At 39.8% G+C, this 26,686-nt stretch overlaps 1 protein-coding gene across 2 annotated transcripts in view; it reads right to left on the reverse strand.

The window, feature by feature from the left end:
• ARHGAP10 (Rho GTPase activating protein 10) overlaps positions 1 to 26,686 on the reverse strand; it is a 318,466-nt gene that overhangs the window by 193,588 nt on the left and 98,192 nt on the right. For both annotated transcript variants that reach the window (XM_059175791.1, XM_059175783.1), the window contains exons 4-7: positions 22,824 to 22,895; positions 13,922 to 14,023; positions 7,702 to 7,812; positions 5,271 to 5,375 (exon numbers count right to left, since the gene is read on the reverse strand). In XM_059175791.1, the coding sequence (XP_059031774.1) occupies positions 5,271 to 5,375; positions 7,702 to 7,812; positions 13,922 to 14,023; positions 22,824 to 22,895 (390 nt within the window). The remainder of the gene's footprint in view (positions 1 to 5,270; positions 5,376 to 7,701; positions 7,813 to 13,921; positions 14,024 to 22,823; positions 22,896 to 26,686) is intronic.

The raw sequence follows: 26,686 nt of genomic DNA on the forward strand, positions 1-26,686 counted from the left end.
GAATGATTTTACCATTTTAGGTAAATTATGAATAAGAGTGAAAATTGCATTTTTTATTTTTTTATAAAGATTTTATTTATTTATTTGAGAGAGAGAGCATGGGGGGTGGGGGGGTCAGAGGAAGAGGCAGACTTCCCGTGGAGCAGGGAACCGGACAGGACTCAGTCCCAGGACCCTGGGACCATGACCTCAGCCAAAGGCAGACATTTAAGCAACTGAGCCACCAGGTATCCCTACATTTTTTAAAATTTGAATATAAATAATAGAAAGGCTAGAAACTCACAATCTCCAATTCTAAGTTCCAGGTAAATATTATCATCAAATAATAACAATGTTAGACTGGAAACAGTACAGTAAGTGACCCGTAGAGTGTTTACACTGTGGCTGGCACAACTGAAAATACTTTTTGGTGCTTTATCTTCAAAATAACCTCTAAGATCGTCTGTGCTATCCATTGTCAATAAAAAGGAAAAGGAAATTCCTTTCCTAGCATGCTTTCCTAAATATATTTCCAAATAAACCAGTCTTAAATTAAGGCTTATAAATTCAATATATTATTACCTCACCTCTTTGGGAGGAGGATTCAAGTTGAGGACCAGGCTGGAAATCAGACACATTTGAGTATGTCTAGAAACCTGGCGAGTCAGGCTTAACATAGGTTCACTCCCATAGTAAGGGAAAGGAAGACGGGAGAGAGAAGGAGCTTTACACAGGGTCATACCCAGAAATAAAGCTTTCAAGGCAGAGGGAAAAGGCTGATTCCAAGCACAGATAGCCATGTTAAGTTTTCCCGTCCTCGCCCCATGACCTCATTCAGAGAGGAAAGGAAGGCAAAGTATGATTAAAAATACAAAAAAGGAGAGTTCCTTGGTGGCTCAGTGGTTAAGGATCTGCCTTTGGCTCAGATCATGATCCCAGGGTCCTGGCATCGAGCCCTGCAGTGGGCTCCCTGCTCAGTGAGAAAAGAAACTTTCGGGGCGCCTGGGTGGCTCAGTGGGTTGAGCCTCTGCCTTCAGCTCAGGTCATGATCCCAGGGTCCTGGGATGGAGCCCCGCATCGGGCTCTCTGCTCGGCAGGGAGCCTGCTTCCTCCTCTCTCTCTGCCTGCCTCTCTGCCTGCTTGTGATCTCTGTCAGATAAATAAATAAAATCTTTAATACAAAAAAGGTTTCATGAACAGCTGTAAACCATGAGGGTGGGTTCCATGCAGCCCTGCTTTAGTAACCTTGCAAAATAACATAACAGAAAAGAGGTAAGGCCCTACACACACACGCACCCTCACTGGAATCCCCATATTCCCCTCAAACGTCCCCGTGCAGAGGGAGGTGGCAGAAAAAGGAACAGCAGGCAACAGACCCCAGGTGAAAAGGTAATAGAGTCTAAATCCCATGTAAGATACCTTCCATGGGGATGAGGGAAACACAGTTTAGAACTGGTAAGAGGAGATTCACCCGTGGGGCCTAAATCTTTGTTTCTACAATTGAAGGGACTCTTGTGTTACCCACAAATTGCTGAGGTCTGGGCAATACATTCCCCAGCTCCTATGTTAACAGGCCCCAGACATGCGATGAGAGACCCATTTATATCCCAGCACAGAATCTGAAACCAACCACCATGGTCACTTGGAAGGAGTCCACCCAAGTTCCAATGCTGGACCTGACCCAAAAGCAGTAGGACAGCAGGAAGTTACTGTCCTCAGTGTCCTCATCTGTAAAATATGAATGACAAAATCTATATCATAGGACTTCTATGAAGACGAAATGTGCAAATTCCAAATAAAGCACACGGGTAATGGCTGGTCCACAGTAACAAAATAAATGTAGATGACATTACTACTACATACTACGATGACTATTACACTGTCACCATAAAGTGACAGTTATTCCCTGTCAAAGGATAAAGGAAAATCTTCAATATCAGACTAACAGTTCATTGTTGTAAAGCTGATTGTAAGCGAAATTATACTTTTAAAAATTTCTTCAGAATATAAAAACGAATCCACAACATTATAAAATAGAAAGAGAGAAGGAGCATAAACAGTTCTGCCTTGGGGGCAGAAAGAAAATGTTTAAAAGCGATTAAAAGTGACCATAAATCTATCTCTCAGAAATAAGCACTTTCATATTTTTACACAATCACTTCCAATCCCTCAAAAAAAAAAAAAAAAAAAGTAATTTATTGTTTTAGTGTTCTACTTTTCTCACAACACTGTAGCAAAAATATTTGGGCATATTCTTAAAATCTTAACTATTCTTAGGCTCTTCTGGGGATTCTTCATGAATTCTAAGATTTCTCAAATTATATTTCCTTCTAGGAAGAATTCTATTCTAGTTTCTCTTTCCCCACATTCTTCTGGGGATAAAGATAACAAAAGTTTAAATTTAGTTTTTTAAAATATACTTCAATTTTGATGCAACTTATATTTTTCTTGAAAATCTATTTTCTAAAAGCCATCTTGCGGTTTTGCTTTTCATGTTTTACTCTGGATTATGGAAAGTCGAAGAGGAATAAATTGCTTTCAAAAAAATAAAAGAGGTGTTACCATTTTTACAACAGAAAAGGTGAAACCAGATGGGGAAAACTAGGTTGTTTTCATTTTTAAGTAACTTTTACCTTTTTTCTGATTTTATAAAAGGATCTTGCTGTTTTTTACTACAAATACTTAAAAGTTGACCAAAATTATCCATATATTTAGAGCACACAGATAGTTAATGTTAAGGTTTTAATATTTGGGTCTACTTCCTTAATAGATAAATATACACTGCATAAAAAAAAAGACATATAACTGGGATTTTTGTAATCTGTAGTTTTCTATCGCCAGCCTTTTCCCTTTATTACACTAAAAGCTGGTATCATCAGGGAATGAGCAAAATGGCCAAGAAATGACCAAAGCACAGCAACACTCGGGTACAGTGGGCGGGTACCACGGAAGGAGTGGCCCACGTTTCAAAGGCGTTGGCGTTTCTGAAGGGAAAAGAATGAACTAGGAACAAACAGAAACAGAGCAGAGACACCTGGACCAGGTGTTCTCAGAACTGCAGGTGAGGTGGAAAGAGGAGGCTCTGGATGAAAGCGTTCTGGGAGCAGCATCAGACACAGAATAAAAGAGGTGAGTATTTAGAGAAGAGTTCTTCGGGCCGTTTACTGATGAGGACCCTTGAATTGCAGAGGATACGGAGATATTTTCCAGCCAACCATTCTTTGCCCATTTCTCTATGGGAAATGACTGTTATCAAAGGTAAGTTAACTTCAGAATGTCGTAAGGATATTAACCAAGTTATTTTCCAAACCATTTTAAGGGATAGCTTATTTTTAGGTTTTGCTTCTAAAACTTCATGACCGAGCATTGCTCATTTTCACTGAAATATTTAATCTCTCAAAATCATTCTGGTGTAAATAAGGTAACCATATCCCTTGTACTACACAGGAGTGTTACAGACTACGTCCATCCACAAGCAAGCTATGCAGGGATAGTTTCATGGAAGCACCTGGGAGACACCCACCCCTCACCCCAGATACCCAGGCAGAGCCAGCTTCATGGGCACATAGGCCGTGTAACAACACAGGACCTTGTGCTCAGAAAGTCACAGGCTTGGTTTAATACTCTGCTGTTACAGTCTTGAAATTCCTCATTTTAAAATAAGGATCCTGCCTTCCCATTTACACTGGCCTCAAAAATTATGGAACCCATTCTGCCTGAAGGTTCTCATCCAGGCCAGCCCTGCATTTGACAGATGACATCCAGACAGGAGAAGTAAATTTCCACAAGTTATACAGCCAGGTGGTAGAGGGAAAAAAAAAATCGAGAGTATAATTAATCTTCTAAACCAACTATATTACGTTCTTTTTACAAAACTGCATTCCATTCTCTGCAAAAGTACTCTGAAAAATCGCAGCAACATTAGACTGTTCTACTACCTACAGAGACAATTTTAAAATTAGAACTAATCTATACATACAGATACATTTTGACGTTTTTTTAGAATTCTGTTCCACTATAGTCACTGATAGTGGGGGGTGTGAGTGGGGGTGGATATTCTTTTAGTTATTTAACCCAGCTCAACACCCAAATAATCTACAAATACAAAATGATACTTGAATTACCAAAAGAGAGAGAGAGAAAGAGATTGATCTACACTCCCAAATGTAGGGAACTAAACAAAAAACTTAGAACCAAAATCTACACAAAACCATTCTTCCTCAGTCTCAATGATGAGATTAAATTCAAAGTCAGGCACAGAGTCCCATCCTTCATATGTCTTTCAGGATGAGCTAGAATGTGCTTGTCCCAAAACTCACTCACTTTTTTTTTCTCTAATGAGGTCTAACATTATACTAAACATAACCTGAAAAGAATTTCAATGAGGACACTTTCAAAGTCAACTTAAGTGCTGAGAGGAAAAACATCCACCACCTCCTAATCAATATCATCTATGTTATACTATTTGATACTGCTCTCCTAAATCATAAACCAACAGGAACCATGAACTCAATACATTAGTGAGTATGCATAAACACAGGGAAGAAATTCCTCTTGAACCAGATGCCTACTTGGGATTAAAACCAAGTAAGATATGCAGGTAATAGAAATGAGGTCATAATAACTGAAATGCCTTACATGTAAAGTGGAGTGTTCCTTTGTTTGTTTTCTCCACGAAAGACTGAGTTATATAACTAAGTTTACCCTTACAACTATCCCTACAGAAGGCAATATGGTGACAGTAACACTGCTTTAGGACATATTTTAAAAGTTATTAAGAGAGTAGACCCTAAAATTTCTCATCACAAGAAAATAATTCTTCTGCAGCTCTATGAAGTGGTAAACATAAACTAAACTCACTGTGGTAATCATTTTGCAATAGATATGTCACATCAATACACTGTACAACTGAAACATATACATGTATATGTACATATATGAATTCATCTCAATAAAACTGGAAAAAATAATAAAAATAAATTATGGGACTCCTGATTAAAAACGTATACCTAATGACTTACCTGAAAGTTAGACAAGAAAAATACATTAAAACAAATCTTAAAACAAATTCACTATCTTTAAAAAAAGAGCCACCAGGTGGCAGAATTCCTGAGCCTCACCTAATTGAAGAGCAGTTTGTTACACTGAGAACTGACCAGAAGGTGGCAACGTAGCCTTAGTTTCTCGACACCAACAGCTCAGCCTAGTCTTAGCTTAAGGCTTTTCATATAGCAAAATGAGAATACACATCTCAAAGATCCTCTTATACTAGAAAGCTTTCATTTCCTTACATTCTGAATGTTGATCTGTAGTTCCATCTTGTAGTGATTGAAGTCTTTGGCAAGTTCATGGCCCTGATGATAGAAAGTAAACATTCCCTGAAAAAATGACAGCATCTAAGACAAAGGGGGAAAAAATGACATTAGCACAAACAAAAAACTCAGGGTAGAGGTAAAAAAAGAATAGAAACAGTCATGTATTGCGCCCTGCCTCGCCCCCCCACATCCCACTATGATTCTACTGGAAGTAAGATAATTTAAAAGTCACTGGAATTCAACTAAATCTAACTACATATTATTTATTAATTTGTCCTTTTACAAAATGAAAGGTTTGTGATTTTTCCTTAAAAATCAGAGCCATTAGATAGCTTTGAGAGTCCAGTGTACTGGAGAAATGGAGTTCTATATCACCCATTTGTTCTTTCAGTCAAGAGAATCTCTACATTCATTAATAATTGAAATCTTATCACCATAGGTCAATATACTCTATAATGAAATTGAAATCACAGAAACGAAGAGCTAGCGGCTCTCTCCAGTGGCATTCAGTGCAGTGCGACATCTCTCTGGTGTCTATGGATCTTCAGAAACTGGGGCAGAGACAGGTAGAGACAGGGTGATCATTAAGCTCTGAGTTCTGACCTACCCTCACCTACCCCTCTTGATTAAAGGGCACCTGCTTCTGCCCAACATGTGAGTGAATTTAAAGTGAGAAAAAGTGATTTGGGGTCAGAATTAGGGAAATTTTGAAATTCAATTTCCTCCTAATGTCGTGTTACACAAGTTAGGAATCTGGGACTCTAATGTCAAGTGGCCAGTAGGGGTCAATCCCCAACTTCAGCTCTGTTATGAGACCTTGAGCAAATTACTGAAACTTTCTGTACTTCTATTTCCTTATTTGCTTACTGGGATCATAAAAAATATCTCCTTATGGAGTTAGTGTGTGGAATAAACACATGAGCATGGTGAAGTATTAGAACAACGACTTGAACAATGAGCACTGTAAATGCTCAATAAATGCAGGTCTTCATTAGTATTTCACATAAAAGAAAGCTTTATGGAGATGAATTTCTCTGTTTAAAATAGGTTAATTCTAGGGGTGTGTGGGTGGCTCAGTCACTTAAGTGTCAGCCTTCAGCTCAGGTCATGATCCCAGACTCTTGGGATTGAGTCCCGCATCTGGATCCCTATTTGGCAGGGAGCCTGCTTCTCCTTTCCCTCCCAGCTTCATGCTCTGTCTCCTATCTCTGTCACTATCTCTGTTTCTCTTGATTAAATAAAATCTTAAATAAAGAAATAAAGTTAATTCTATTATCTAACTAGACCACTGCTTCTATGAACGCCGATTTTAAGTTTATCATTAGTAGTTGGTTTTTTTTGCTTCTCAAAATCACACATGGAATGAATAATTGTATGGGATGTAAATTCTATCTCAGTAAAGCTTTTTTTAAAAATCATGGGCAGGGGCGCCTGGGTGGCTCAGTGAGTTAAAGCCTCTGCCTTCATGATCCCAGGATCCTGGGATCGAGCCCCGCATCGGGCTCTCTCTCAGAAGGGAGCCTGCTTCTTCCTCTCTCTCTGCCTGCCTCTCTGTCTATTGTGATCTCTCTCTGTCAAATAAATTAAAAGGAAAAATAAAATCTTAAAAAAAAAAAAAGAAAAAGAAAAAATCATAGGCAAAAGCACCTACATTAAAATTAATCTTGAGAATCATGAATTCCAGTGTTTCTTGGGTTTTTTTCCACTAAAACCCACAGTATGAATTACACTTTACATATATTCATGTGTCCATACACATTATACACACACACACACACACACACAAAAAAAAAAAATAAATAAAATAAAATACATATATATAAAGAACTAAAGCTATTAGAACACATCCATATAAGCACAAACACAAATCACATGTCTGTACACAGGTCTATAGATTAGCCAGAGTAACTGACAAAATAGTTTCAAATGCTTCACCTGCTGGTTCTTAATTTAGGTTGCCATAACTTACTTGGGTTAGAAATAATTTGTTACTGATAATTGTTCAAAGTACCAAAATTTGGACTGGTGTGCTTGCTTCCGAACAAACTCGAGCAAAGGAAAGATTATCCATCAAAGCACCACTGTCTCTCCCAACCTGACATTTATGTCACAGGACTTTTCTTTAAAGGGCGGACCTACAATAGGGTGGCCGAAATTGCACCTGACTGCCGAGTCCTTGAGAAATAATATTCCCTACATGTTGCTGTGCCAGTAAGGCTGAGAACCACGAATTTGTAAGGTGATTCCTCGACTCATGGTGATGTGTTTACCCTTTTTAATTTATGATGCTTTGCACTTCACGTGTATGCACAATGGCCCCCAGCAATGGTAAAATCGATCCAGGAAGAAAAATGTTTCTATTATATCACAAAAATCTAACAATGGAATAACCTTCTGTGATACTTACAGGCTCCACAAACTCAAACTTCTTTCTTTCCTGGATTTCCTGAAGCTTACATACATATTCAAGAGACAGTTCATAAAAGTGCTGCCGATTCTGCTCCACTTGGATATCTGCCTGTGGTAAAGCAACAGAGGCTGGTTAAATCAGAGATGGTGAGGAATGAAACTCTTGATCAGAGGTTCACAACGCTCTAAGCCCCATGCCAAATATGGCCCCCAGCCTGTTTTCCTACATAAAGTTGTATTGGAACATAGTCACAGCTACTGGTTCATATCTCTTCCATGGCTACTTTCCTGTTGGAGCAGCCAAACTGAGTAGCTGCAACAGGAACCTGACTGCCTACAAAAAAAAGTAATTTTTACTATCTAACTCTGTAGAAAAAGTTTGCCAGCGCCTGCCCTTTATGAGATTGACCCCAAGGATTGAACATCAAATAGTATGGCTCTTCATGAAAAACTCACCCCAACCCCAACGGATACCCAAGGTTGAACCATACACGCACAGTCAAAATCACATAACCATTATTTCCATTGACAAACCCTCTAAGAATACAGTTGACTTGGGAAATCTAGTCACCTCAGGACTCATGACTGAAGGCAGGCACTGAAGAAGTGGCAGCTAGGGTACCATGTCAAGAATCTGGTTCTCAAATACCATATGATCTAGTAATTCCACTTCTGGGTATTAACCCAAAGGAAACAAGAACACTACTTTGAGAAGACTGACTTACTGCAGCATTATTTACAATAGCCAAGACAGGAAGCAGTCCAAGTGTCCACTGACAGATGAATGGATAAAGATGTGGTACATATACATACTATGGAATATTATTCAGCCACAAAAAAAAGAGTGAGATTTGCGTGGGGGGGGGGGGGAGCGGCAATCACTGGCAACAACATGGATGCACCCAGAGGCTGTTATGCTAAGTGAAGTCAGTCAGAGAAAGATAAATACCACATGATTTCACATATTTGTGGAACCTAAAAAAAAAAAAAAAAAAAACCTAAGGAACAAAAAAGCAAAACAGACCCGTTAAAATAGAGAACTGATGGTTGCCAGAGGGGAGGGGGAGGGAGGATGGGCAAAATGCATGAAGTGGGGAGGAGGTACAGGCTTCCGGGTATGGCAGGAATGAGTCATGGGGATGAAAGGACAGCCTAGGGAATATAGTCAACAGTACTGTAACAGTGCTCTATGATGACAACTGATAGCTGTACCTGAAAGTGATGTAACATTGTGTGTCCACCATACTTCAATTAAAGAAAACATAAAAGAACCTGATTCTCAAAAAGTACCCCTGGGGATAAAAACCCCAGGATAAAAAAGGGATAAAGTACCCCTGGGGATAAAAAAAAGGCCAGGACCCCTAGGGATAAAAATACATTATATGTTTATTAAAAATAAATTAATTATTTTTTTTAAAAAGATTTAAAAAAAAATAAAGTAGGCCAGGGCATGAAGCCCATCTATTGATAATCCTGCTCATAGGCCCTCAAAATGTGTCATCCTCTGGGAGTAAACAGACACCGATGGTCAGGAGACTATTCCAGGGGGTGGGGGTGGGGAGTTCCAGCTTATTTTGTCAACTAGAAGGGACCTGGGGGAGAAGCAGGGTTCCATGGGGGAACAGAAGAGCAAGAATGGTCATCCTAGAAACCACTCTTACAAGGCATCACAGGTTTCCTAAGTTGGCCAATTTTAAAAGTATTTATCCAGACATCTCTCCAAAGAGTATATATAAATGGCAATTAGCACCTAGAGAGATGCTCAAAATCACTAAGTATTATGGAAATAAAAATACAAGATACCACCTTATACCTATCAAAAATAATAATAATAAACAAAACTAACTTAAAAAAAAAAAGAAAAGAAGTGTCATTGACAATGTGAAGAAACTGGAACCCTGTGCACTGTTGGTAGGAAGGCAAAATGACGCAGCTGTTATGAAAAACAGCATGGCCAGCTCTCCAAAAAAAATAAAAACAGGATTATCACATGATACAGCAATTCCATTTCTGGGTATATACTCTTAAAAACTGAAAAGAGGAACTTTAAAAGATTTATATAACCCTGTTCACAGCAGCCTTATTTACAAAAGAAAAGCGGCAGCAACCGAAGTGCCCACTGACAGATAAATGGCTAACAAAATGTGACATAAAGATAGAGATAATATTATACAGCCTCAAAAAGGAAAGAAATTTGGGCACATGTTATAACATGGATGAACCTAAAAACATTATGCTAAATGGAATAAGCAAGTCACAAAAGGATAAATACTGTAGGATTCTACTTTTTTAAGGTATGTAGAACAAACTGATAGAGACAGAAAGCAGAAGGGCTATAATCAGGAGCAGGGGGTAGGGAGCTGGGGAAGTAGTCTTCAACAGATACAGAGTTTCAGTCTTTGGAGATGAGAAGAGCTCCAGATATGGAAGGTAGTGGTGGCTGCACAAGATCGTGAATGTGCTATGTGTGGAATAAAGCACAAAGCTTCTAAAGCCTCAGAAGGTCCTGAGTGGCAGGACTATCTTTTGTACCCAGATAAAGAGCCCCTCTGGAGCACACCTGCATTTATGCTACTGAGGCGGCAAGGTGGGGTTTCTACAGAGCACAAGGAAGACTGATTAATCAGAGGGCTGGACCTTTCAGTCCTGCACACTGACCTCTGGCAATGGGAGGCAGGAGGGGCACTGGAGCCTAAGCTCTGTAAGAACTCCGGAACATCCACGTGGCCGGACACATGTGAGTGCATCCCCACACCCCAGTTCCATGGGGACAGAAGTTTCTGTGTCTGGGACCCTTCCAGCCCCCACTCTGTGTGGCTATTCATCTCTAACTTTTATATTATTCTATATGATAAATCAGTAAATATAAATAAGTGTTTTATCTCGATTCTGTGAGCCACTCTTAGCAAATGAATCAAACTGGAGGAGGGAGATGAGGGAACATCGAATTTAGAGCCAGTAGGTCAGAAGCACAGGTGATAACCTTGATTTGTAGCTGGTATCTGAAGAAGGGACTGTCTTGTGGGACAGAGCCCTTCACCTGTTGGGACTGATGCAGTCTCCAGGTAGACTGTGAGAACTGAGTTAATTGCTGGGTGCTGTGGAAAAACACATATTCAAACTATTCTTTTTGCCATACCAAGCAAAAGTGACTTTTTCAACAAATTTCTATTTGATCATCATCTAATTTCTGGCCATTCCTGCTGTAAATGTGTAACATATGAGAACAGACTAATCTCAGGCAAAGGTAGTCAAAATATGTACTTCTCTAGTAATATGTACTGAAATATAATCATTTGACTGCTCAGAAAATAAAAAATATATTTCAAAAATGAACAGAAATAGATTTTTCTCAAATCTCTGATACCTGTTCTAGCGCAAATATTAGTTGGAATTCAGGAATGTGGATGGAAGTAGATGATATCATGCCCAGTAAATGTAGAGGTTTAGGTAATGGTCCTAACAGAATTACTGAATAGCCAGCCTGCTCTCTGGGACATTATCTCCTATGTTATTTTCATTTGAAACAAGGAGAAAGAATGATTCAAGTTTCTATGCCTTTGTTGGTACCACTCTCAGCAACCTTTATAAACATCCCCAGCACCTCAACTCGGTTCGCTGCAGATGAGGAACACATACACCAATGCTAAGATCAATGAAGATCCAAAACTAACCTTTTACTTTTAAAGAGCATCCCCCCCCCACCTTTAAACCTTCACACTTTCAACAGAAAGCTGATTTAAGTGGGAATCTGCACATTTGTAAAGTGCATACAGTCAAGATAGGACAGAATATACAATTTAAATGAAACTAAAACTATTCATCTTGAAGGTCTCTTCAAATTTCTGATCTGGAGTTTAATTATCCTGGGGAATGATGAAATTAGTGAAGCCCCAGCTCACTGAGCAAGCACTTCACCCTTCTTCATTCAGTAAATATTTATTAAGTGCCTCCTCCCTGACTAGCAATGCTCTAGGTATAAAGGATAGAGTACTGAATAAAAACAATGTTGCTGCCCTCAAGGAGCTTACAAGCGAGTGCAAGAAGCCATGGAACAACCAAATACGAGTGCAAGAAGCCATGGAACAACCAAATACACAGTATGTCTAATGGGACTAAGAGTATGAAAAAAATCAAAGCTGCATAAGGCAGGGGACACCTTAAGTAAGATGTCTGGGGACATCTCCAGTAAAGTGGACTCTAGGTGGAGACTATTTGAGAGTACATGGAGGAGTCAAGCATGTGAGTCTAGACTGGAAACGTACTAGGCAGTAGGGACAGCAAAAGCAAAGGATCTGAGCATGGAGTAGGCTTGTCCCAGGCCAGTCAGGGCAAAGCAGCCCACGTGGGTGTGAGGACAGGACGGTGGGCCCTGGGCCTCTGGAGACATTAATTAGGGAGGGCCTAGGGCAGAGAAGCAACATAAAGACAGGCTGACCCTGCTCACTGTATAGAATGTAAACTACAGGGATACATTGGTGTTAGCAGGGAGATGAATTAAGAGGTCTTTACAGTAATCTGCGTAAGGGACAGCAGGGGCATGGGCCAGGATGATGACGGTAGGAGTCAGAGGTGGCTCTATCCTGAGAATATCCTGAAACTAAGGACAACGCGGGCTGACAATCTAGATGTGGTGTAGGAGAGAAAGGGCCAAGGATGGCCATAAAGATTTTGCCTGAGCAACAGCTCGAACGAGATACATAATCAGAGAAGGAAGTGAAGATGGAAATTTACTTGTAGCCCAGAAAATAGTTTTTTCTAAAGGAAAAATCCTTTCGGAATACCTGAAAAGAAAGGTAAGAGGAGAAGACAGGTAGAAAGCCACTGGCATAAGGAGAGCTGGTTAAAACAACAAGCTGTCGTTTCAAAATGGCCAGAGGGGAGGAGATGATGGAACGATTGTAACATCTGTATGGTTTTCTACATAATACGGACCAAGCAGAAAAGGGGCCCTACCTACCTACAGAATTGTTAAGTATGGAATAAGTAATATAAAAGCTCATTTCTCTTATTTTTCTTTTAAAGATTTTTTATTTATTTCAGAGTGTATAAGTGAGAGAGAGCGTGCACTTGTGTGTGTGCGTGCATACACACACACACATACACACACACACACACACGTGGGGGAGGGGCAGAGGGAGAAGCCAACTCCCTTCTCAGCAGGCAGCCTAATGGGAGGCTCGATCCCAGGGTCCCAGGATCCTGACCTGAGCTGATGGCAGACTTAACTGACTGAGCCTTCCAGGTGCACCCCCCGCCTCCTCTTTTATAAACTGTCGAACACCTTCCAAATGTCAGTCAAAATTATTAAAAAGGGAAGAGTAAATGTGACATGTGGGGAATGTCAAAATGACCACACACACACACACACACACACACGGTGTGCAACTACACATCTGGCATTTAAATATACTGGAGCCAATGCTGTTAGTGTCATTTTTATGATAATTCAATTAGTGTATATTATGCCCAGATTCCTTGTGTGTTTAAAAATAAACAAATGAGAAAAAAATCACACTTTTGTGGAATGAGTCAAGATCCCAACAGCTGCAAAACACCATTATTTTTAATGAAAACATATGTTCCAAATTGCAAGCCACTGAGTTTCCACTCAAGTGTGTGAGTGAGAAAACACAAGTGCCAGAGAATTTAGACAAGAGAAAGACAGAGAAAATGAGAGATAAGATATAAATTCCTTTCTCCTTACACATGGCTCCCTCCAAAGGAAAAAAAAAAGAGTCTATTAACACAAGTAAAACAGATTCTCTCCTCCCAATGATGCTGAACTCCTGAATCTTCAGCGTTAAAAAAGATTAATGCTGCCTTCACATAAAAGCAAAATGGTAGATGAGCTTATTAAATTCAACTCATTTCTTCAAAAAATCTTGAAAGCCAATTAATGAATCTATTCCTGAAAATAATATATCTGATCTTCAGTAATGCCAGATAAAATTGTTCCTGTGAAAATATATTCAGAACCAAAAATGTTAATACTATGAATCTCTACTGAATTAATCACTGTAAGATGTATTCATTATTTTGTGTCTTGTTCCACAAGAACTCTTTTCTTAATTCATGGTGATACCCGTTCGTTTTCTTTTTCATCCCTAATAATCCTAGATGAAAAGTTTACAAAAGAAAAGCACATTTTAAAAAGAAAAGGTATGCACTCCTTACTGAAATGTAGAAACAAATAAACAGGAAAGTAAAAACAATACCTCTTGTAAATGTGAGTCTTTCTTTTTGGCTGATAAATTCAAATGTTTATCAATTAGACTATAGTTCTTTTCCGTCTCTTTATCAAACTTCTTTTTTTCTTCCTACAAGTCAGAACACAGAGACAACTATGATTAAACAGGGGGGAAAATGCATACATACAGTTTATCTATTGAGAAGCTCAAAATAGGATTAGTATCTAAAAATAAATAAAGTACCACTAAGTGTGATGAAGTTATCTGAAAAATCTATCTATACCCAGGCTACTGCTTATTCATCCTCAAAACAGTGTTAGGACTGAAGAGTCACTTATCTTTTCTGTTTTTCCTTTAATGGGCTTTTTATGGAGCACGGTATTTTTCAATACTTACACTTAGTGTTTAGAAGCAAAGCCATGTCACTTGTCCCTCATTAAAAGAAATAATAAAAAGAACAACACAGGCTTAAAACAGCAAACTTATGCAGACTTTGGCAAAGAAATGGGATTCTCCTAAAACTGAGTACATTTTGGTCTAGATTTTTTTTTAAAAAATCATCATCACAATTGGAGAAGAAAAAACAACTTGGGAAAAATTTTCCTTAATTGTCCAGTGTGAATTTAATAATAAGACCCTCTGATCAGAAACATCTTTTTTCCGAAACCTTCACAGTGATTTCTATAACATCATTCAGAACATGTATCACTAGGTCAACAGGGTGTAAAGTAACGCAGATACCCTCATAATGAGACTCGGTGGTGTGACGTTACAAACATTTCTCGAGTACTGTCTAGAATTAGCATTTGCTTTTCTTTTGTTATAGAAGTTTTTGAGAAAACAAGTCTCCTAATTGTTAAATACAGAAAAGACAGACTATCTTCCCTAACACTGCCTGCCAACTTAAGTGGATTTTCAGTAAACATTTCTGAGCACCAATGAGAGCACAGAATGTCCTCACACTGTCAAAATGTTTCCATTAACTTCAAATTCTCCTGAATTCTCCAAAGGCTCCTGGAAAGGAACATTCCCTTCCCTATTTTCCAACTTCTATCTTCTAAAGCAAAAATAATCTTTTCTGATATGATCTTTTTCCTGGTAGGCAAAGCGACTGAACAAAGTGTGAAAAGTCTATTTCTTCAAATTTTTTTTTTTAAACCCCACCACAAGGAACTACAAACTGCTATGTGAGCTCATCTAGAGACCCTGAACTCATCCCACACTGAGGGAAGACAGGCAGTCTCCAGAACAGACATTTCTTCCCATTTCAACTCCAAGTTTAATGACAAACTAGCTGCACAATTTAGGGGGAAAAAAAAGTAACAACACAGAACCTAAGTTCTCTTACTGAAAATATAAGGGATTTTTTTTTTTTTTTTTTTTTGGGTACTAGCTCATTCTTTGATCCAATCCTAAAGTTCTGTGATCTGATGGTTCACCTATGTGTGACAAGAGTCACACTTTTGTTGAAACAGAAGCACATTTTCTTTATGCTCTTAATTTGCAATTAGTAAAAAAAAAAAAAAAGTTTAAGGCATTTATTACTACACTCTTCATCAACTGTTTTGGTGACTAACAGAAAAATTACATAAAACAAACATGTGGCCATTTCAGAATCTTCCACTATTTTAAAAAGTTGATGTGGTGGAATGCACACTGCATTAGGTGTGAGAAGACAGATCCTGGTCCAGGCCACTTTCTACTGCACCAGCGTCACAGCGTTCTCTGGGCATCCCCTTCGCCCATGGAAACAAAACAGGAAGAGAAGTCCCGCCCCTGCGTTCACCACAAGAGGACTGCTAAGCCGGATCTGATAGGAAAACACATTTACTATCCGCACAGATTCATCCTTCGCAGGAATACTGAAAATATTTTTACTCATTTGATTTCATGTGAATCACAGAATGGGACAAAGGAAGCAGTGATGCTAAAATCAGCAGTCAAAACACCCAGCACACTCAGCAGTTGTGGGGTTTGTAAGTTAACACATGGGTAAAGTTGAGAATGAAAGAAAGCGGGGGGGGGGGGGGGGGGGGGTTATCAAAGGCTTTGTGAAGAAGGAATTCAGCCAAGAAACAACATTCCTCCCACCAACAGAGTGGAAATGCATTCGTTCACACACCGTACGGTTGCGGTTTTGTTGTTAAACCTGAAGACTTAAATAATTATTTCTTCTTGCATTTTCTCTCAATGCTGTTAGTGTTTCTTTGTGCTCACGTGGCTTTTGTGCTGAAATAATGCAAATTTTAAAAGGGACTATGTTCAAGTAGCACTCAGTAAAGAACAGCATTTTTTCGTCAACACTGCTAGAGCTAACATATGTAACATAGATGTGTGTGGAGATATATATATATATATATAAATGTGGAGAGAGATATATAATATATAAATATTTATATAAATCTATAATTTATATAAAGTGGAGATAGATAGATATATACATATATAATAAATTAAGTAACTTATGACAAAAGGATCTATGAAGGATTGAATCTAATACAACAAAAATTTCTTTTATAAAAACAGCAGTACAAATTCAAGTAAGTCTGAGCCAGGTGCAATGAGTTTGTATCTGAACTCAGGCACAAAAAGTGAAGCAAGACAGAACTCATTAAAGAGAGGTGCAATCGCTTCTCAGCCTTTTGGCTAAGATCAAGTGTAGGAGACGTGGGGGCTATGGAAAACCAGATCATCCACAACTATTCTAGAGGGGAAGGTGGCTATATCATGGCTCCAGCACATTTTTACCATGTGGGAATACAGGCTAATATATAAACCATGTCCTCTGATTTTTCTGGACCAGCTGAAAAATCCAAAGATTTTTAAATGGTGCCAACAGTTTATTTTTGTTTTGTTTTTACACTTTCACATGAGTAAGCCAAGCAAAATTATGTTTACAGGTTAAATATGACTCACTGAAATTCAGTTTGTAATCTGTTACAAAACCACCCATCCCCCCCCAAAAAAGTAAAGAAGAGCAATGATTTAAAACAGGAAAACTAAGTAAGTTGTATGCTATATAAATGGTAAAGGAAGATCAGAAACCTATGAAATAGGGGCGCCTGGGTGGCTCAGTGGGTTGGGGCCTCTGCCTTCAGCTCAGGTCGTGATCCCGGGGTCCTGACATCAAGCCCCGCATCGGGCTCTCTGCTCAGTGGGGAGCCGGCTTCCTCCTCTCTCTCTGCCTGATTCTCTGCCTACCTGTGATCTCTGTCTGTCAAGTAAATAAATAGAATCTTTAAAAAAAAATAAATAGGGGCGCCTGGGTGGCTCAGTGGGTTAAGCCGCTGCCTTCGGCTCAGGTCATGATCTCAGAGTCCTGGGATCGAGTCCCGCATCGGGCTCTCTGCTCAGCGGAGAGCCTGCTTCCCTCTCTCTCTCTCTCTGCCTGCCTCTCCATCTACTTGTGATTTCTCTCTGTCAAATAAATAAATAAAATCTTTAAAAAAAAAAAATAAATAAATAAATAAATAAATAAATAAATAAAAAAAGAAACCTATGAAATAAAACTTAAGTAACCAAGTGTCTTCAATATGTTAGAAGTAAACATATATATATATATGATTTTATCATAATTCATTGGGTAAAAAAATATTCTTCAGCCAATGGTGTTGATATAATTAGTTAACTACATGGAAACAGAGAACCACATGTCATATGAAAACTAATTCCAGATGGACTGAAAGAGTCACAAGTAAAAAATGAAGCCATAAAAAAGAACAGTTTCATCAGATCTCAGAACAGAGGCATACTTTTTGAGCAAAAAAGAAATGGGAGAAGACATAAGAACTTCTAGATATTAAACACACACACACACACACACACACACACACACACACAATAAACAAGCTAAAAGGCCAACCACAAAGCAGAAGAAGAGACAATTAATATATTAGAAAAGAAGCAAATATTCCTAATGCATAAAACATTCTTAAGGTTAAGCAATTTTTTTTGCTAAAATCATTTAATATTCCCATTGAAAAATGAGTAAGGAACATATAAAGAACTCACAAAAACTTAAATATTAGTGTGAATTGTCCACATTTCTTTAGGGTACTAGAATTTGGGGTTTTTTTGTTTTAGAAGAAAGGTAGGAAGTTTTTAAAGTTCCCAGATACCTTTTTAAAAGGTTTTGGTTATTTCACAAATTTCCTAGGATGAGGAAATGGAAAGACTTATTTTACAATGATACACGTTAAATAATAAGGCATACCTAGTCTGGAGAACTAGCTACTTTCTCAGAGATTCCAACTCCCCCTCCCTTACTTAAATAAGAAAATGGGAGTAATATCATACATTCAAGAAGGAAGGTTCACCCACAGGTAATACACCCAGCAGGACACCTTCTCACATGGAATCCTGATACCCAAGCCAACCAGAGTTCTGCCATCCCTATTCTCCTCCTCCCCTGATCTACCAACCTCCAGCAGGTGCAGGTGAAATGCCACCTCTTCCAGGAGGCACCCCTCTACCATGTGGGGGCATAAAAACAGCACTCCCCCCCTTAAGTCCTAACCAAGTGTCACCTATATCCCTGCCTGACACTTTATTTGCCTGATCCAACCCCACAGTCCCCCTTTCTGTAAAGTCCCGTCAACCTATTCAAAGAAATAAGAATTCGGCTTTTCTCCCCACAGTATCTAGCAACTGACACCGCACCCAGGAGACACCCATCACCCATCGGAGGAGGAGAGAAGGGGGAAGCTATGGCTGCAGAGGTACCAACAACAACAAAGCTGACGGGCACCCTGGGGTCCCATGCAGTCGCTCCAGAGTCACCTACCCATTGCCTTAGCACTACTTGGCCAGAAGGGTCACATGGGGCATGTTATCTCTGCAGCTTGCATGCGGAGAGTGGACAAAAACCTGAGCAATTCGTTTGGCAAGTTGGTGCAGCACAAGCTGTAAATAGGGCAATAAAATAAATCATGACTCTGTATGCCAGACCCTACTCTAGACATGGGAAATACATCATCATGTTCATGTCATCCTCACAAAAAAACCTCCCAAGGCAGGGGTCATTCGTCTCATTTTAAAGATCAGGAAATTGAGGGCTAGAGGTCGTAAGTAACTCACTCTGAATTGCACAGCGAGCTAAGGGGCAGATGTGGGATTCACACGAGAAGGAGTCAGGTCTTCCTGAGAGACGTGCCTGGAACTCCAAAGATCAGAGGGCATGTTCCAGAGCACCTATGCCCACCCCAATTATGGCACTTTTTAGTGTATTTTTATTGCTTTTCTATTTGGCATCTCCCCTCCAGAGTTGTCAATTTCTTGAAGGGCAACCAGCCACAGTTTTAATTCACAGTTGTACCCCAGTGCCTCCTGCCATGTAACAGGCCCTGGGAAGTATGTTATCACTAAAATGAAAGAAATGTAATTAAATTAAATCAGCATTTTTTTCTGCTTTATCAAACATAATTTGAGAGATTATTTAGGTAGATTTGCTTTTTACCCATATTTTGCTGTCATTTACAGAATCCTGGGCAATCAACTTTTATTAAATATTTAGTCATTAGATACATTCTTAGAAATACAAAAGGCATTTGGTGTGAGGGCCAGTGAATGGCTGAGGCAGTTATAATATACAAAATGAACATCTGTTTCAATCCTTCGGGTTAATTTTTTACTCCATGGGATAAAATGGTAATGGGCTCTTTCCAACCCAGCATTTGAATAGGCTCTATTATCAATATAGTTTGATTGCATCTATTTGATATTTGCATGCTGCCCCTTGCTTAAAGCCACGTTGTCATAACTGAATTGCTCAAATACCTAAGAGGAATTTTTAATTCTCCCACCATAAGCCTTCACAAGCTAGGGTACTTCTTGGAGATTTTACACAACTGACTAGGCTCTTGCATTGGTCAGTACCTGTACTAGTCTCCTGTGGCTAATTCAGCATTTAATGGGCAGAGGCTACGGACAGTGCTGTGCAGACACTGGGAACAAGTGAGAACCCGAGGAAGGAGAAAGAGCTGCAGAGGAAGTAAAAGCTGATCTAGGCCTTGGAGGGAACTCTGACGAGTCACCTCATGTGACACAGCACAGAAAATTAGAATTTTTAGAAAATTCAACCTGCAAAAACCACCTAACAGTTTAGATAGTATGAAAACCACAATTCAAATTCATCACAGGGATTCTGGAAACTGGAGAAACCAAGACTGAAAGGAACAGAAAGAGCTCTAGTTGAACAGGCAGACAGCAGGACATGCCAGGTGGGGAAGGAGAAGAGAAAGACATCAACATTCTGATAGAGATATTTTAAACACTCTGCTGTGGTCAACTTTTAAAGGTTTTTTTTGCTTGTTTTAATCCCCACCACCAAAAAAAGAAAGAAAGAAAGAAAGAAAAGAAAAGAAAAAATTTTTTAAAAAAGCATTATTCTGTTTTTAAAAAAAGACTTTTAACCTAAGAGAAATAACCTAAGTCATTTTTTTAAGTATCCCAGTTAACCAGTGAAAACAAAAATATGTTTGTCAAAACATGATTTAAGGGATGCCGGGGTGGCTCAGTCAGTTAAGCCTCTGCCTTCGGCTCAGGTCATGATCCCAGGGTCCTGGGATCGAGTCCCTCATCAGGCTCCTTGCTTGGCAGGGAGCCTGCTTCTCTCTCCGCCTCTGTCTGCTTGTGCACTCTCTCTCTCTCTCTCTCTGACAAATAAATAAATAAACTGTTTAAAAAAAAACAAAACATGATTTAATATTTAGGCAGCACAGATGTAGAAAATCAAGTATACAGATGATAAACCCTCCCCAGGTTCTCCTAGAATGATCAAAATAGACTATTTATTAGATACCTTATATAATAAGGCAGAGTTGAGGCCAGTAGAAAATAAGGAAAACACAGCCTTTTCTCTGAAACACTGAACAATCTAATGAAAGAGACAGGTGTTTATGTAGCACTGTGTCACCTAGAAAATCACCTTTCTCTACTCTGTATTATATAAAACTGTCAGTAAAAAAGGGCTCTCCCTATGACCCACAAGAACTGGCTGCTTCAAATAGTATCAATGATGTGAAGGCCAATATACATACTATACAGAATAAGAACATGGGATAGATCCTTCATAAACTTAAAGCAAGGAGAACGATGAAGGAATTAAAAAAAAAAAAAAAAGACTTCAGGATGGAATCTGGCCACTAAACAACTCAAGGCATAGACTAAAACTACTAAAATAACTTCTTCTTTTAATATGGTAGTATATCCTACCTATAAGATGTACTTTGAACAAGTACAGCATCAGGAATGGGGAAAGTTTCAGAGGGAGGAGCTGTCCATCAATAGAAAACTCGGGTCAGAAATTTATAACAACCCAGTAGGGGACTGCCTGGATGGCTCAGCTGGTACAGCATGGTCTGGGACGGTTACAAGTTCAAGCCCCACACTGGGGATGGAGCCCACTTAAAAACAAACAGGCAAACAAACAAACAAAAACCTCGTAGGGTAGATGGCAAATAAAAAGAAAATATATTAACTAAGACATTCATTTTCCATTTCTATAATACATCCTCACTGACCACCACCCTCACTCAATCAAAAATACGAAAAATAAGAAATGGACACTGTTTCCATTCCATACCTGCCAATGAAGTGTAAAAAAAGAAAGAACCAAGATGTTCAAGATTTAGAACAGAATCATAAACTACAAAGTGGGACAGTCAGATCGCCAGATCTCTTATTTTACAGATTTGGAACAAAAACCTATTACTCGCCCAAGGTCACAGGTGTGAAAGCAGAACTCCAGTGACCTGCTGCAAAGCCAGAAGACACAGTCAGCCTGGTGCAGCTCAGCAAACAATCCCAGGAAGGGGACGAGGAGGGTACCCCACCAACCACTGTCAAAACAGTATTTGGTAAATACTATACCAAAAGGAAATGTCTAATATTTTAACAAGTCACTTAAAGGAGAACTGATTCTATAAATAGCAAGGAAAATGCTGGTAACTCTTTGGGCCCGGCTGTATAGCTACAGCCCTTGAAGCCACAATATGTATCTGTACAAAAGGATTTTAATATTTTGTTTAGGAAGATAAAGGGTAAAAAAAGGAAAAAAAAAAAAAAAAAAAAGAATCGTATCCCCAAGCCATGTTGGGGGATGGGGGTGCGGGGTGGTAATACAAATATAAAAACTCTGTTCCCTACCTAAAATTGATGTTATTCTCTTCCGGGCCAAGCCAAAAATAGTCAACACACGAATGTTATTTTTTGTTCCTCAAGTGAATACATAAACTTCAGGAAAGGCTGGTGGAAATTATTTCTCTGGGATAATTTCAAAGCTCTGTTCACAAACTTGAGAAGTTGCTACATATATCCCAGGCTCCCTGTGGTCAAGTCACCATATTATTCCCCGAAACCCTGGCTAATTCCCAGATCCTGGCGCACAGGCTGCAGGGTTACTCTTCCTTGAATCCCCGACACCTAACTATACTGGCACATAACAGGAGCTCAATAAATTTGTGCTCAATGGAAGGAAATTACGTCCCAATAACCCCAATATTCTCTTCCTAGTTTCAGTGTCATCACGGTGTAGCAGCGTTTCTCATCTTGAACCCCCATATGCGGCTGCACTTCTCCATTAAACGGAAGCATTCAAGGAAGCCACTGCACTCCCTACAAAGGTAAGAGGTTTCTGCTGGGAGCGAGTGTGCCTTTTGGTTAAGGATGTTTTCAAAACTTGTTACGGGAAGGTGTAGCCAGAGAGGACTAAAGGTTTTACTCTCCTACCCAGGTGTTTTGGTTTTGTTTACAATTTCATATCACCCAAAGGGCAAAAAGCACATTGAAACATAAAACAACAGATGGTTCACTCCAGCATCTCCTTTAAAGCTGCCAAATGTGAAGAAAGTGTACACTTGACGCTGTTCCTCTGAAACAGCAGCGGCCCCTCCGTCTTCCCTTTACAAGTGCACTCAAATTAGACACAAACCTTTACTGCTCCAAGTTGTTCTTTTCTGAATTTTTCCAAGGGTTTAATCAAGGTTTCAGTTACACTTAATGCCTAGAGGACAAGAATGATAACAAAAGAACACAGTATTAGGTTTCCCAAAAGGGAAAAAAAAAATCAGTATTTCATTTCCCTCTTCCACCCCACCCAGAAATAAAATGAACAACATATTTTAACTACCTTATCTCACCCCGCCAATGCAACCATTAAATCACTTCTAAATTTATTAACACGCTAGATCTCCATAAATATTTTCAGGAAAGAGGAGGTGGGGCAAAGTGCCAGTGAAATGTGCAACCCAGCCCCAACACAGCTCTTTCTTCAGGGAAAATAGCAAGAGGGTTGTCTTGAAACAACAAAGGGGTCTATCACAGTCATTAACAGAACACTTCTGTTTGAGTTTTTTTTCCCTCCCCCTCCTCAGAAATTTACAAGTCAATTACATTCCTTTATTAGTTATCAGACTACATTATGTAAAGGACTAGGTTTGTGTGTTACAAGTTTAAATACACTCAGTCTTACTGAAATTCCTCTTGAGGGTTTACAGGATATCAGCAAAGCCGTCACTGCAACTCACAGCAAAGTCAATATTAGGCGGGCTGGCAAACAGCTCCTACATGATAGGAGCCACACACGGACTCCAACCACAACTGCTCTCATTCTTAAAGTGACTGGCTTGGGGATTTTCATTTTAAGATGGATATACACAACAAACAAGGCTGAAAATCCAAACAAGAGGGAAAAACTACCTAAGGAAAATGCATTTAACAATATGCAGGTGAAGAATGGCTTTCTCACCATGTATTTCCAGGATATGGAAAACATCCAGGATAGAAAAGGAAACCTCAAAATACTTTACAACAATGTGCCACTGCTTTTTTTTTTTTTTTTTTTTAAAGAAAAGTCCCCTAGAAATCCACGCTTTAAATTATAGAAAGAATAAATGACTTAGAAAAAGAAAGGATTCTGGGGCACCTGAGTGGCTCAGTGGATAAGCATTTGCCTCAGGCTCAGGTCATGATCTAGGCTCCGGAGATCCCGCCCTGAGCTGGGCTCCTCTGCTTCTCCCTCTCCCTCTGCCCCTCACTCCCCTCATGTTCTCTTGTGCTCTCTTTTTATTTTATTTATTATTTATTTGAGAGAGAGAGAGAGAGAGAACACAGCAGGAAGGAGAGAGAGAAGATGCAGGGCTTGATCCCAGGACCCTAGGATAATGGTCTGAACTGAAGGCAGATGCTTAAGGACTAAGCCACCCAGGCAACCCATCTCTCTCTCTCAAATAAATAAAATCTTCAAACACATTTTTTTTCTAATTAAAAGAAAAAGAAAGAAAGAAAGGAAAGGAAAGGAAAGGATTCTGAATTTAACCAAAGGCTCCTTTGCAATGTTCCATTAGGTAAGCACTTCTCCTGAAGAGACCGTTCGAACGGTGAAACAGGGAATCCTCGAAAAAGTGACTGTGCCTACTTGAGATGTCTAGAAGTTGAACTCTCTTCCTTGGGCCAGAAACTAGGTTCTACTCACTCCCACTATGACAACTTGTCACTTAGGTATCAAGGAGCTGGGGCAACAGTGAACTACAAGAATTAAGAGCAACAACTAGTCAAGGGAAAGGGATCATTTTCAAACTAGGTTCATTTTATCCTCTCTACACTGTTGAGCATGTGACCTACAACAATGGCAAACCAGAAACTCCTGCACTAAAGAAGAGAGCAGGGACAAAGCACATGCCAGGAATCCCAACCACTCAGAACAATAGGGAATACCTCCAGCAGATAGGAGAGGGTCTGCCATACATTTCCAAAGTGACCCAGCTCACACACAACCTCTCAAAATAATTTAAGGCACACTTCTATGAGCACCAGAGTCACTGTCTAGCTTCCACATCGTGTTCCTGCATAAACCTACATATAAATATACACGTACATAAACTTACATATAAAATATACACATACATCCTCCATGGTGGCTGGCCCACTCAAGAAAGAAGCCAGCCCAGCAAGCCATGCTGGGAACACAGGAGCTAGGAACCACTCAAGTTCACAGAAGACAGGAGCAGAGATTCCAAATCATATAAGTATGAGCCCTAAAAGTACCAGATGGGGTCTTCCCCATTCCAAGCTGCCATTGCAATAAACCTGTATTACACGTAACAAGTATTTGCTGAGCGTTCAGCCTCAGGTGCTGAAGACACGATGATGAACAAAATCAGTCCAGTTTCCGCCCTCCTGGAAGTTACTGTCTAGCATGGGAGACACAGGATGCACTCATGAATACATAAGTAAACATCTAACTGCAAATTCTAGGAATCCCTTCCTATGGAGAAAAGCAGGGCTAAGGTGAGGAATATATTAGAGGATTTATAAGGAAAAAAAGACTCAGGAGAGTTCCATCAAAGAAATGACATTTAAGCTCAGATCTGAAAGAGGAGAAGGAATTAGGGGTGCAGAGAGCAAGGGAAACAGTTTCCAGCCTGAAGCCAGAAGAGGTCAAAAGGTTTAAGGTGAGGAATTTGTGTATTACAGTAACTAGCAAAAGGCTCCGGGGTGGGGGGGCATTAAGAACAGAGAAGTAGATGGAAAGAGAGGAGTGAAGGCAAGGGTGTGGGAACATGCAGGGCCCTGCAGGTCCAGGGAAAGAGTTCTTTGATTTGGGGCATGATGAAAGCCACTGGAGGGTTTTAAGCAAGGCACGAAAACAATGATTATTTAGATCTTTTAAAGATTACTTGGGGGTTCTCTGAGAAAAAGAGATTAGAGATGAGGAAAACTAGGAGGAGAAAGACGTGCTAGGAGGCTTCTAGAATGGCACATACAATAGAGGATGGGGGGTTGGAATAACAAAAATTTTTCATAACAAAAACTGAGAGAAGACCATTTTCAGAGCTATTTGCAGGTAGAATCAAAGTGACCGATGATAGACAAAGCGGGAAAGGAGGGTGTTTCCAGGATCACTCCCAGATTCCTGCTACGAGCAACTGTATACGCGACAATACTCTTCAGTAAAGCAGGAAAATTTTGAGGAAAAGCAGCTGGGAGCAAGCACTAAGGCATTCCATTAAATCTGAGATTCCAGGAGACATCCCAAGGATAGTAAAATACCTAAATGCCCACATGAAGAATCCAGAAAAGATGGTTCAAAATCTCAAATGTGGGGAGGAGATGAGATGCTGTCCACACATGGGTATGGCTCTGTCACAGGAGTTGGGCTCCTTCCCCCCCTCATTAACAGGAAGTAAGGAGAACACAGTGTCAGCACAAATGAGCCTGCAGATTTCATGAAGAGAGGCTGGGGACCTGCTACCTGATGGTTCTTTTTTCTATGACATACAAGGCAAGGTCACTTACTAAGAGAGTTTGGGCATGGGGAAAAGTTTGCAGAGAGAGGAGAATGAAGGAAAGAATCCTCACAAACAGTGAGCAGGGTACTTCCTAGAGAAACATGAACACTTCCAGGCAGGCCTACAGGCCCTTTGAGATAAGCAAGCAGGAATTTGTGCAGACACCCATCGGCCCCCGTTGTGAGATTTTCTCTAGTGAGGCAGGGAGTAGGTGAGCAATGAGGGTCGTCCCTGGTAGGAGGATCTCCAGGAGACATAAACTTACCAGCATCACACTGCACAGGCAAACTGCACAGATGGGACTCTGTCTGGGTAAGGGAGGACTTCTAGAAGGGTATAAAACAGACCTGAGCCCAAAACAGGGCACTGGAGCTCTTCAGGCAAAGAATAAGAGTAACGAGGAGGGGAAAATGGACATCTCAGGGCATAGAGCTGCAAGCAATCTGATGTCACTAACACAGCTGAAGAGATCCAATGGGCTCCACTTGCCATCAGAGTAGGACAT

The sequence above is a fragment of the Mustela lutreola genome, chromosome 1 (genome assembly GCF_030435805.1).
Source record: "Mustela lutreola isolate mMusLut2 chromosome 1, mMusLut2.pri, whole genome shotgun sequence".
Lineage (NCBI taxonomy): Eukaryota > Metazoa > Chordata > Mammalia > Carnivora > Mustelidae > Mustela > Mustela lutreola.